General features: G+C 40.0%; 1 protein-coding gene across 8 annotated transcripts in view; it reads right to left on the reverse strand.

The window, feature by feature from the left end:
- Positions 1-83: 83 nt before the first annotated feature.
- tead3a (TEA domain family member 3 a) overlaps positions 84-14,031 on the reverse strand; it is a 30,221-nt gene continuing 16,273 nt past the window's right edge. For 2 of the 8 annotated variants that reach the window (XM_048240835.1, XM_048240833.1), the window contains exons 3-13: positions 9,704-9,768; positions 9,018-9,080; positions 6,227-6,238; positions 5,050-5,178; positions 4,741-4,784; positions 4,538-4,620; positions 4,250-4,386; positions 3,779-3,952; positions 3,459-3,602; positions 3,175-3,327; positions 84-2,865 (exon numbers count right to left, since the gene is read on the reverse strand). In XM_048240835.1, the coding sequence (XP_048096792.1) occupies positions 2,752-2,865; positions 3,175-3,327; positions 3,459-3,602; positions 3,779-3,952; positions 4,250-4,386; positions 4,538-4,620; positions 4,741-4,784; positions 5,050-5,178; positions 6,227-6,238; positions 9,018-9,080; positions 9,704-9,768 (1,118 nt within the window). In that variant the 3' untranslated portion in view covers positions 84-2,751. Of the gene's footprint in view, positions 2,866-3,174; positions 3,328-3,458; positions 3,603-3,778; positions 3,953-4,249; positions 4,387-4,537; positions 4,621-4,740; positions 4,785-5,049; positions 5,179-6,226; positions 6,239-9,017; positions 9,081-9,230; positions 9,294-9,703; positions 9,769-14,031 lie in introns of all 8 variants that reach the window. The other 6 variants (XM_048240834.1, XM_048240839.1, XM_048240841.1 and 3 more) reach the window with 6 other exon arrangements.

Genomic DNA, 14,031 nt, shown 5'->3' on the forward strand with positions numbered 1-14,031 from the left:
TATGTAAACGTAAACAGTGTAGTCATGACATATGCTTTAAATAGCCGTGCTGTATTCAGCTGTCTTGATAGAATGACCCATGATTTTGAGTGTTGCCAGCAAACAATGGCCCAATCGAGCCATGCAATTTTATTGGTATATCAACAAAAACGCAGTTTAATGTTACCACCCTCAAAATATAAACAAAAGAGTACCAATGGTATTGAAAGCACCAATGCATGAAGGCAAAAATTAAATGGTAAATGAAAAAATATACAAAATGGGCAACAGCAAAACCATGTTGAATGCAACATCACACAGGAAAAATACACTGACGTAATAGCTTAAATCCAGAGTGTCAAAATTGTTAGACTGACAAAGTGTGGTCATTAATTTATGATAGTACAAAGAAGGCCCATCCAAGGCTATTCCTGTTTTAGTATATAATTGTTTTAGTCATTCTAGGGTTGACCTTACATGGTAAATAGACATGATACTTTCTGGAGAAATAAGGCCTTTAAAAGCTGACAAACATAGGAGTGTTTTCTACAGCTCTGGGCTGAAGTACAACGCCACAGAAATGGAAAACAAATAGCCATACCTTGATACATTTGTGGCCCACAATAAACATAGGTTAGAGACATCTAACTTTTATTTTTTTTTCTCTCAGTAAAGCACAATAAATTTTATGTCAAGTCACACTTGTGAACAATCCTGAGTGCTTCTCAGGGAGCCACACATTGGGTAGTCGACACTGGTGTCAGTAGGCCTACTGTGCAAAAAGTTTAGGCACTTTTTAGTTTCACATCTTTTTGAACCTCTTATTTTCTATCATTTTTAGAATTTGTGTTGTATTTGTGTCAATTATCAAACATTGATTATTTTTAAAATATATTCCAGTGAGACATACATTTCGCATAAAAAGTTGCAAATCATTGCAGAATCAAAAATGAAAAGACATGAGAAACCAGTGTAACTTGGGATTGCATGAAGAGACAAGGAAGAATCAATAATTCATTGACAAACTGTGGCAAGTTCTCCGAAATGCTTGATACAACCAAGGTAAACTGATGCTGGTTTAAAAAGGTCACACCAAATATCGATTTTATTTTATTTTTGTTTGTTTGTTTTGTTTACCTTACTACTGCACTCTATCAAATTAGTTGATAAGTAAAAAATAATGATATTATTTTCAAAGCTTCCCTACATTTACAAGTACCTAAAATATTTGCACAGCAGTGTACATTATGCTAAGCAGGTCAATGTTGTGTACAGTGCCTTTGCACATTTAGGGTACTGTAAAAAATATACTGAAATAAAAATAATCCAAACAAAAAACAAAGAAAAAACAATAATACTTTTTTTCTGTGTCAAATTCAGGAACTGGCAGAAAAAAAAGTGTGTATCATAACATATGATACTTGTTCATTCCTGTAACACAATTTGGAAACTTTTCAAATAAATTGTTCATTGTACTTTTATTCATTGTACTTTGTTCAATTCTACTTTTATAATCATGTCTCGACTGACACCCAATTTGACAAATGTACTGAATGTTCCCAAGGACAGTGGCTTGCCAATTTCTTTTGTGTATTTCACAAACCCTGGTTAGAAATTCACAGTGCCCACATCAATGCTGATACAATAACCCTCATAGGAAAACATGAGGCTTCAGGCTCCGATTACGGCTCCTGGCAGACAAACAGCTGTGTTGATGTTGTTGTTGATGATGATGATGATGAGAAGGCCTTTGCAGCCATGCATAGTAAATACACAACACCAGGAGGTAGAAATAGTCACCTGACACATTTGCAGTTAAAACAATAATGGTTAAAGACGTTAAGCTTTAAAAAAAAAAAAGACAATAAGCCTATGTACTGTAACTGACATGTTGTCACTTAGTGACAACCTGCTGCTCTTTTGCACTGATGCGAACAACAACACACCAATAAAATCTCACTGCATCTTATCTTACTGTAACACGTACCTTCGAAACACACATATTGTGTTTCTTTCCATCACACAATCAAGGTCAACATGGTTTTCCTCCAAAAAAGTCTATGAACCACTTCAAAGTGTACACTCCGTCTGAAGTTAGGAGGTAGTGGAACATTTTGGCAGGAAACTCAAGTCTTTCGCACTTTACACCAGTGATTGCCCAAATGGATAGCGTATGACATCAGCATGCCAACTGCCTATTCTCAAACTCCAGACTGAACGTCTGAGGTGAGAGCAACTCATTGAAATGTGCTGTCAGAGTTTCCTTTTGTCCATCTACTACCCAGACTCTAAATCATAACAAAGGACATAAATTACCCTCTTACAAAAACAAAATCACGTCACTATTTCAATTCTGCATTCCATATGAAAAAAGTAAGAAGCAACATCCCTAAAAACATATCTCCATTTAAGGCATGAGACCAATTCAACCTTTTACGCGAGTTTCAAACACTTAAATAGGTTTATAAAAAATTGCCCTTACACAACATAGTGCATCATATTGCTTGCCTTTTTGCTTGTCTTCCATTTTATAAAGTTCCTATTTTACAAAACCTGCAGTGATTTTCATAGAAAAATACCCACTGTTCTATAAAATATACACACTTTAATTTTTTTTTTCTTGGCAGCTTCACTCTATGTCAGCGTTGTCGGAGCTTGGCATCCCTTTGTGTTCTGTGTTTGTTTGGTTTTTGTAACTGATCAGAAAGCAGTTTATGAGGAGAGGAGCTAGATTCCAGTCCGGTAGGCCCGTGGCCCATTGCTTGGGGAGCATTAGTCCTTTACAAGCCTGTAGACATGGTACTGTGCCCCATGCTCACTTGTAGACACTTCAAAAACAAAAGCTATGCACAGGAGGGTCTCCTGGGTGTCTCGATTTGTCACAACCTAGAGAGAAAACAGAAAATACATTCTGTTAGACTAGAGTAGGCTACACCTGCACTAGCTTCGCCTTCAGACATCTAACTATAATTCAAATAATTACTATACTTCAAAAAATACTGATTGTTATATTTGATTTCTTTTTAATTTACATTTATTTCAATGTATTTCATTTTTGTGTCAAAATACAACTGATATAGACCTGAGTGTGTGAGACATTAAGTCTGATTAACTAAGTCATATCATTCCATGCACACATATTAGGTACTCTGACATATATATCATGGCTAATAAGTAACAGAACATGGACATTACCTGTAAGATGGTGAAGTTCTCCAGCACACTGTTCATCATGTACTTCTCAGGCAAGTGCCTCAGCTTGTGGATGAAGTTGATCATGTACTCACACATGGGTGAGCGGTGGATCCGATACAGATACCTCCCACCCTCCATACGAGCATACTCCGTCTGATGGGACCGTGCCAATGAAAACGCAGTATCACACAGATTGTAGAGAAAGGTTTTGGGTTTTTTCCGATAAAAAATATGTAAAACATGTGCAATTTGTGCACAGATGGAAGGAAATGTCTTGCTCTTACCTCCACTTTTTCCACCACTTGTTTCCCAAAGGAGCAGACCTTTGTGGAGACTGTGATAGTCATGTTCTCTGAGCTGCTGTACTGACTGCTGACACCGTAGAAGGAGCCTGGACCATCCTGGATTCCACTGCTGTTTAGATCGGCCTGAAGGAGCCAAATGTCAGTAGTTATATTTTGTAGTTATATTTTGATATGCATTATTAGGGGCACAGCAGCATGTTTTTACGTAGGGACAGAACTGGATCATGTTGCAAGTTGGAGTGTAGGAGTGCATCCATGCCTGAGGGGGGCAGCAGAGAGGTGCTCACACTGGCACTAACCCAAAACTTAACAAGGAAGAAGGAGTTTTGTGGTCCTTTCTCATAAAGCTCCTTCAGCCCTCCTTTCTTCTCAGGGAACTTGTCATAAATCTGCCGAATGTCCACTGCCTCCAGAAGGGGGTCACTGTAAGAGGGGTTTGTCTGCCCAATGTGGACAAAAAGGTGTTTGCTGTACTGTGGAGGGAGAAGAGGAACACTTGAACTGGTAAGCTGGATACCTGACATCCTGACGTGGCTGGATGGTTAAGCAGCTTTTTCATTGAAATTTTCTCAGGACCCTTTCAACTTGTGTATTCTGTACAGTCAAGGCTCATAATTTTCTCTATGAAAACTACAGTATGTGGTAAGGCAACTGCCAACACAATGAATTAATCAATATGCAGCAGCCAACATTTTTGTTTGAGTTCTGAATGCTGAAAGAAGGAAAGAGAGGACTGTTTAATCATGGTCATGATTATTGTGATGGCTTACTGTGTCAGGGTCTCTCTGCACCTCCATGAAGGCAGAGTATTCAAGCATACGCAGTTTGGATGAGGCGATGGTCCGGTCCTGCCACACTGGTACTGCTGTTGCTGCCGGAGGGAGTGGAGTGGGTAGAGGCTCGTAACCTAATAGTGACAGAGAACAACACTGATGACAGCAGTCCCATTGGAATACAGTGAAATGTGCATATAAATAACATTTGTTCTATTAAAATGTGCCTGTGTGTGACTAGGAAACCACAGTTAAAACTGTAGGAGCAGAGAGAGAAGCGCTCACTTGTTATAGGTGTAGGCACAGGGGGTTGTAGGTTGGGATACGGGCTTTGTGCGAATGGTTTGATGCTGCAACAGAGAAGATGACTGTTGAGAAAAACATTTTACAGATGCCTATTAAAACATTAGCTTACATTTCATATACCTACTGGGGAGGTAAGCTACATTAAAAATATTAAAATATTAAAATATTGTGAATAGACTTACTCCTGAGAAGGTCCAGGTTGTCCTGGGATGGGGCCAGGCCAAAACTGGAGATTAGAACACAGACAAATATTACAAGATATGATTTTCACAAACTATCACTACTGACTGGTCAATAAACACAGCAACTGTCATTTAGAGCAACCTAAAAGCCTAATCCTTACCCTTACTTTACTTCACACAACCAAAAAACACCACTTACAGTCCTCACTGTCAACAGAATGTCCACTTACTAAAATGGGCCATTAGAATAGCACGAGACCGTATGTTATGATGATGGACTTCTAAAGCTGGTGAATTTGACCGTCTTACCCGGGTAGGTGGGGGATAAGGGGGCTGGGACATGTGGGCCAGCTGGCTCTTCATCACACTCGCTGAGACGATCTGAGCCGAGGACAGAGCGGCCATGCTTTGCAGGGCCTTGTCTTTGGAAGCCTGGTCCTGAGGAAGGCGAGAGGGAAAAAAAGAAGGTCAAGGCTTCCCTGAGCTCATTGTATACTCATGTACTCTTAAACAGTTTAAATGTATACATCCATTCATTTAAATACTTGAATATACAGTATTTAGCTTAACACATCTTGTAATTATAAAAAAGATGGTGGAAGACAACATGCTTCTCATGTTAATTGTGTCAAGCGTCAAATGCAAGTAAAGAACTAGCAAATACAATATGCAAAGAGGTGGAATGTGTGGTTATTAAGAAACAGAGGTGAATATGTAATATACCAAAGATGGTAAGGGTGTGAGACAGAGGAACATAAAAGGCATAGAGCGTGTCTGCAGAAGTAGAAGCATTTCAGGATATCTGGTAAAGTTTACAGTGATATGAGAATACAGGTCACAGCCAAAGCATTCAAGTTCTTTAATAGGATTTAACCAACACCAGAGATTTAGAGTACTTCTGTGTGTCCAACATGGAGAGTTATCATCTTATTTGTGTTCTGTCAAAACCAATGTCAGATATGTGATAGATAAATATGTGATAGTATCTTTACAAATACTCCTTTCATATGCTGAGATGGTTTCATATCAAGAGAATCAGTGGAACATTGTTATGTTTTTTTTTTTTCAAAGTTGACAGTGCTCACAGTCTGTTAAGGCCTCTTAAACAAATATTCCACCTCTCAAATCAGGTCCCATGCCCTTAAGGCCTCCATCTAGTTTATCTCCATCTTAGTCAGTAGTGTGTTTTGTATGTAAAAAAAGACAACACTGAGTTTCACTCGACAAGTTCTGAAACCACCGCACCCTCCAGTTCCCTTCGGAACAGCTCATACCGGTAAGTAACCAAACTGGTTGTAGTTTTTCCTCTCAGGTGTGGTAGCCCACAGTTAGGAGTCCCTTATGAGGAGCATTTAGGGCACAGGGCAAGCAGAAGCCAAGCCAAAAGCTCTCATTAATCCTACAGAGGAAGGAACAGCCATTTCATATTTGCCGAGGTCATACTGCTGCAAAACAGGCAAAGCTATTCAAAAGCGACACCACTTACCAAGTTCATGGCCTAAATTAAAGGAAAGAAAAAAACATTATTGTGATAACGTCATAGATAACTGGGTAATAGGAATGTGTGCTTTTGTTTTTACTATTCTGTGAAGTGTATGATAAATGGATAATGATAACTGTGATGATGGTGCTTAGATATTTGTAAATCTTTTTACTTGTGCAGAAGTAAAAAAAGTACACTTCACACTTTGTAGGCTATGTCTTGTCTATGTTATTATGTCCAGTGATCCAGTTCTAATTTAAGTCAATGAAGTTACTGAATGAGTCATCAGGATGTAATGCTGTCTAGTATAGACAGTACAGCCGTAATGCTGTATACATTTGACTATCAGTCTTTATGTCCTTAGATCAGATGAAACAACTAGGACTATGTAAGATGCACTGTGCACTACTCCAGTGTTTTTCAACCTTTTTTATGCCATGGCACACTTTTGACACTTAAAATGTCCCACGGCACACTAACATCCTGTGTGAAGAAAAAATAAACATACCATAGCCTAAAACTTCAAATAATACACAGATATGGCCTTATTATGGCTTCTATGCAAGACCTGCTCAATAAAACAAGCACCCTCTGTTTCATTTGTAGGACTATATCTAATTTAATTGTTGTTATGAACTGGATATGTGATGATTTTGTGAATACTGGATATGGGGCCCCCGTTGTACAATGCCTGCATACAACAAATAGTGCAATCATACAATCAATGAGAGCATGTGGTTATAATTCTTTGATGCAACAGTTGCTTTTCTGGACCAGTGAGTGACATTTGGGTAATTTTCTGAGGCACACCTGATGATCTCTCACGGCACACTAGTGTGCCCCGGCACAGTGGTTGAAAAACACTGCACTACTCATTATTTAACTGGTCTTCATTGTATCTTTGTTGACATTCAGATTAAAAAATATCAGATTCAAATAGAACTCTCAAGAGGGGGGATATAACTATATATAATTATAGTAGGCCTACAATTCTATGATACCTTTATACTGGTGGTTTTAGTACAGACAAAATACAAACATATATAATTGACATGGTTATAGAAGATCATCAAAACAACTTAATTTTCAAAATGTTCATAAGCCAGTGTTTCTCAATTTTTTTCAGACCGAGGACCACTTAACCAATAATAAAAAAAAACTCCCTGACCACGTAACTCCCTAAATATCCCAAAAAAAGACCACAATAGTCCTTCCACAACATACAACACAATACTCGATGAACCATTTCCATCATGTCTTGGAACCTTTGTTTTGTTAGAGGTTTCGCTTTTAACTAACCCCGTCTTGACAGTTTGATGCTAGTAAGCTAATTGTATTCCACATTCTCTTTCACTGGTCATGCTGATCATTTTTAACATAAATTAAAAGTGTAAACTAGCGTAGCTACATAGACAGGTACATAGACAGTGTCGCAAAACTGGCAGATTGCTGAAGTCTGCCAGGACCACTAAACAGACAACTCACATACGCACTCATAAATTTGCTTTGGAGTCGCGCATGGGCAGAGTGAGGAACTGATATAAAATATGATATTTTACCGCATCTGCTTGCTGACTACTAAGGATAGTTTGAAGACCACACTGTCATAAGCTATTTAATCATGTGTTATGAAATTAAAATGTGAATATTAAACTCATGTAAATACAGTGTTTCCCATACATTGACTTATCTGTGGCGGCCCACCACAATATCAACATTGACCACCACCCAATAATTTTCCATGTTGTACTAAATTGTGCTTAAATCTAGTAAGCATCATAACCACGCTGCGCTAATTTGTTAAAAACTGTTGCATTCAAGTTAATTCTGCAAACCTACCACCACAAATAAAATGTAATTCTTCTCTTTAATTCTGAAACACTGAAATAGTGAATTGCTGGTAAGCAGAAATGAAAAAAGACTAGCGAAATGCAATGTGTTTACAATGTGTTATTTTGGGTTATGGTTGATCTCCAATATCATACATGAATGCTCAGACAACACAACAAATAAATTGGTGAGTGTTATTATATTGAGTAATACACTTAATAATGACCACAGGGGTATCAGTGAACAGTTGAAATAAACAGGTAGTTCAAATCTGAGATGATATGATGATCTGGAATCATGAAACAATCAAGGGCAGAGGGTAGGGGGTCTACAGGAAAAGTACAGGAGGATGTGTAGGGCTCGAATGAGTTCAGAGGAGTTAGGAGGTAAGTGTTAGTGTGTGGCACAGCACAGTACAGCCAGCCAGCTGGCAGCAGCACAGATAGGACTCACAGGAATGAACTCTCAGGTATGTACACACACACACACACACACACACACACACACACACACACACACATGCACACACGGGTTACATAACAAGGTCATTACATGCATGTCAAAGCGATTCAGGCAGCAACAGGTTAAGTCAATGTTTTCATAACCCACTCCAAAGCTCTACAGTATGCAAGAGTGCAGCATTTTCAAAGCGTTTTTTTTCTAGACTGTTTTAATAAAGGCATTCATAGACAGCTTTGCCAGTAAGTAACATGTATGATCCTAATTACCTCTCTATGTGATTTTGCATTGGTCTATGCTGAACAATGCAGCATCCTCTTTAAAGTCATTTACTGGCCTTAACATGAACCATCTCAGCAATGAAATGTAAGCATGGGTGTTGCGTTAACACATTCAACGTTTTTTTTTCTTCTTTTTTTTCAGTTAGACCCTACTGCAGTCAAGCTCGGTTAGCCCAGACACAAGCAACTGGAAGCCTTCGATTAGCCTGCAGACAAGCGCATACCTTCAGCTTTGACTGAATCTCGCGTGACTTTCTCCGCGCAAGAACCTGCAAATGGCTAGAGACCTGCAGAGGAAAGAGTGGAGGAGGACAGGGCAGGAAAAGGAAAGAAAAGAGGAGAAGAGGGAGAGAGAGAAAGTAACAGGAAGAGGAGTGACCAAGGAGGAAAGAGAGGCCCCTTCAAGCCCTTGCCACTAGGTGGCAGGTCAACCCTACCTTTATGCCAGCTTGGTACTCCCGTACTTTCTTCCGCGCTAACACCTGAATGTGACTAGACACCTGAGGTACGTGACACAGGGGGATAGATGTTGAACCGAGAGAACATAGTGGTTCATTTAAAAATGCTCATCTTCATAGCAGGTTAACTCAGTGTCAACATAGCTGGTTTCATACAGTACTACATGGATATAGTAAGGCCTAGAACATACATGCATGTTGACTCAACATAGTAATATGAGACAATAGCCTAAAGGTGATAATGATTAGGTGATATTCATTTCTAAGGATAATTGTGTTTACTTAACCTAATAACACATATTTCTTCATATAAACTTTCCCTACTGCTTGTGACTGATTATTTGGGAGGTAGGCCTAAACACAAATGGGTTTAATTAAAAGTAATTAAGCTTTATGTGCATAATACTTTTTCTTAAATTGGCAATTCCACGATGCTCAGTAGTCAGACTCACCTGCTTCCTTGTGCGTGTCTTTCCAGTACGCAGTTTAATGTATCTTGCTATCAACTCATTGCGACCTGCAAAACATAAAAGGAAAAGCAGAGTTGAGTCACATGCACTTTAAGGTCAAGACCAGGTGATGGCGCTAGACACAATACTAAATTACAGAGGGCTGTCTTCCAAAGCCTCTTTGGCATTTGTGTCTATTATAGAGGCAGAAAGAATGAATGGTTGTTTGACTGAAAAGGAACAGAAGATACCCTCTCTGAGCAGTTAATTAATCTGTGACAAGTTACACTGCACTCTGTGTTTTAAAGTAGTCTGTGTTTCAGCCTGTAGTGTCTGTCTACTGTGAAAAACAAATGGTGGGCCTATTTTATAATGACTCAGCATGAATATACCAGTGATCTGAGAAGTTGTGGTTTTCCACAAATTATTTAATTCACTTAAAACAAACCCTTTCCTGCCACTAAACAGTATGCTTTCCTGAGCATTCAACATATCTGGTCAGAATTTTTTTCAGAATCTGAATTTCCTTAGTATAAAACTTTTTCAGAATTTGATCAACAAAAACAGACTGAATAAGAACGGTAGCATTTATTATGGTAATGATTTTCAGACATGACGTATTTCAAGACTGCTACACCGATCATAACCTTTCTTGAATATCAATTCACTGCTACACGCAGCTCTACAGGCTCATAAAAATTTGTTTTGGACGGCCATGTTATTGCATCAAACCAGGCTGAGGAAGACGGGGAGTCGAGCCACCATCTGGCTATTAATAGACTATTGAAAAATCAAGGCTGTGGTGAATCTGAGTAACAGATAGGTCAGGTGATACGGGTGGTGACTCTAAAAACCATGACAAGAGACTGGACCACACTCCCATTACCAGCGAGTATGTCTGGGTGTCTGAGCGGCCAGTGCCAAAGATTTTCTTTCTATGAAAGATACCCAGCCTTGCCATGTGAAGAGTGCACGTCTGCCCTGCTGTGAAAGAGGAACAAGATGGAGAAATGGAGGGAAAACCGCTTCTGGCAGTTTGACTCGACGCTGACACGCACTGGGAGCTCTCTTCGTTCACGACTGACCTTGGAAACAGCTGTGAAGTTGTGGTCGTGAATCTTCTCCGCACCCCCACACACACTGACAACCAAATGGCTGGTCTCATTCTCCCCCCTCAACACCACCATCACCCCCCCCCCCCCACACACACACACACACACACCCTCTCCAAAGTCTCTGATCCTCAACAGACCCCTCCAGTTGGCCACTCCTGTGTGTATAACAACAAAAACAAAAAAGGCTGTGCAAATCACAGCTTTTACAATGTGGCAGAGCAGCTAAAAGGCCAAAGGGGTTTGGCCGAGGCTACTCTCAGCCCAGTGTGTCTGGGACACTTAAGGTGCTGAGCACAGTGGAAATCAAAAGTCTGGAAAGTTTCGCTAATGGCACGGAGAGCTCCCTGACGAGTCCACGGGACACAACTCCAGCTGTATTTCCTGTTCAGCAGCAAACGTGGGTGACAGGATGATGTATGCATTCCATATCATTCAGATTCTACACCGATTCTACTCCAAACTGATACAGAGCTATTACATCAGTTTAATGTGTTTCTAATACTTTGATTTGCAGTTTAACTTAATGTTGCTATATAATTAAATTTACATTTGATTTTTTTGTACAAAGTCACTAAATAAGTCCTTTACACAACAGATTAACTCCAGTTTGCGTCCTGTTTTGAAAAAAGGGTCTGTTCTGACACGTGTGGTTAAATCAAAATGTTCACCTCCCATTAAACTGCGTCTGGTTTCATACCCCTCGAAAATACTAGTAGTGTCATCTTGCTCTGTTCTTTTCATGACCCCTTTTCTGCAGGGACACAGCCACGCCCGACTCTGTGCCCCCCCGCGTTCCACTCATTCCAAGTAGCCCATCGCCTCCATGTTAACCAACCTCTTGGTCTGACAATAAAGAGGCCCTCCATTTAACCACTGCTTACTACCACCACAAAAACCGCCACACCCTCAATTACAATCAATAGCAACACTGAGGACTGAAAACACTTTTATCTCATCGGGTGTAGTCAGTAGGGCACTACTGAGGTCGAGGGGTTCAACTCCCTGGGGCGTGTAAAGTAGCAATAGAACTCAGGCTTTCGTGACACTTCATGGCCTCCACGACACACTAAGTTGCTTGAGAGAAAACACATGGGATAATTGGCCTAATCACATAGCTACTCTAAATCACGACAGGATTGTGAGAGCACAGTCAGACCAGAGAGAAGAGCAGCTGTTAAGCTGATGTGAAGCACTCTGAGCATAAGAGCTGATAGGGATAACAGGCTCACTATCATGGTAGGTGGACTTAATTATGAGCACAAAAAGACCAGCGGGTAGTGAAAAGATAGATGGTAAATAAGTAGGAAGTTAGAGGTTAGATATTACAGTAAGTAAGTCATAGGTAGTAAGTCATAAGAAAGTATGTACTATGTAGGTTGGTAGATATGTAGGCAGTTGGATATAGGAAAGAAAAAAGTAAAGAGAGAGAGAGAGAGAGAGAGAGAGAGAGAGAGAGAGAGAGAGAGAGAGAGAGAGAGAGAGAGAGAGAGAGCCTGATAAGTACATCCATAAGTAAGTAATTAAGCACCTGTAACACAAACACAGAGATCATTCTCTAAGCCTGGGGGTCTGACTAAAGCAGCACCATTCGACCCTCCCACCCTGCAGGAACAGGCCAAACGAGAGGACCCCTTGGATCTTTGAAGCCGCTCCAAGACACACAGGACAGAAAGTGATCCGTGGGGCGGCCCATTTGAAATCTTCTGGCACCAGTACAACGTCTCTGAAGTTGCCGCCAGGCTTCTTAGGGCACCTTCTTGGGGCACCTTGCACACAGTAGCTTTTGAGAGTCATGAGCCACACACCCCATTCATGTCTCAGAGGAACAGTGTGGAAAAGATAGGGGTGTTATGCAAGCAGAGGTACATGGATAAGAATGGGAGACAAAACATGTACCCTCACAAAGTTACATAGTCAGGCAACAGGACAAGAGATGTGATGATATAACTATAAAAAGCTGAATAGTGATAGTTTATCTAACCATACTCTCACAAAGGCTTTTGTGTAGCATACTCAGGTGGTATTACTGAAAAGCTGAATAGTGATAGTAAAAAATCATTTGTCATAATTTATAAAAAGAAATCATTCAAATATGAGTGGGTCTTTGATCAACCTAAGGGAAACTATTCAAAGACCACTGTAAAACAACAACAAACACAACCATATTCTGGTGGTCTTTGAAGAGTATGATCCATGAGAGTTTTTCATGACTACCGGTAAATGTCTGGTGAACTCCACGTACCCACCCAATAACATATAGCCTTATAGCTAACACCACCACAGAACAGTGTGGGAACGCGGACAATGGACATCAAAGAGCAACGTTGCAAAATATTTTGGATTTAAATCCTAAACTTTTCTTTGTGTCTTTTATTAGTGACCTAATTTAATGTTTTCCAGTTGAAAGTTAATCTGAGCTTGTGAATGACAGATATGACATTAACTGAATTGACAGATTTTTAACAAGAAAACATCTGAATGACCAAGATTTTTTTAATCAGTTTAGTTTGAATTCTGGACCAATAAAATGTATCACAGCACTATGAATGGTAAAGGCCAGCTGGTGCTGTTTCAGTAGCAAATGGTCAACACAGGACAACACCGTTATGCACTAAAGCTCTGAGAGATATGGGGAGGGTAGAAGGTGTCTGTCAAGGAGTTTGACACATCAGCCACACATGGTTTGGTCAAAGGAGTTCACATTTGACACCTTTGGATTTAGAAGGTCAAGAGAAGGTGAGGGCCACATCTCCTCTAACCCTCTCTCTATCCTTCCTTCTCTCTCTCTCTACCCCTTGAGGGAGGTTCTATAATCACAGGCACTAAATCAATCTCTACTTCACTTAACCATGCACAATACATACATTTCCAGAATAAAAACTCAATAGACACCCTTTAAAAGAAATCCAATCTGATTTTCATTTAAAAGAAAAATCAGAGTCTTCATCTCAATGCAACACAGACACAGTGCTGACTCCAAAACCTCGATTAAACCCACGCCATATCAAGGTCTGGATAAATAGTGGACCCAACTGAGCCGCTGCCAAAGGAAAGTGCTGATTTGCATCCAGGCTCTTTCATGCCGAAGCCAGGAGAAAGAGGAAAGGAATAAAATTCAATCACCATGTCCCACTTGCTCTGAAACACGTCCAGCGAAAAGTGCTTCCTTCAACCGTTCCTACTGGGCCTTGCCCTTGTACTCAGCTTGTCCTTCTC

This window comes from Alosa alosa, chromosome 4 (genome assembly GCF_017589495.1).
Source record: "Alosa alosa isolate M-15738 ecotype Scorff River chromosome 4, AALO_Geno_1.1, whole genome shotgun sequence".
NCBI classification, from domain to species: domain Eukaryota; kingdom Metazoa; phylum Chordata; class Actinopteri; order Clupeiformes; family Clupeidae; genus Alosa; species Alosa alosa.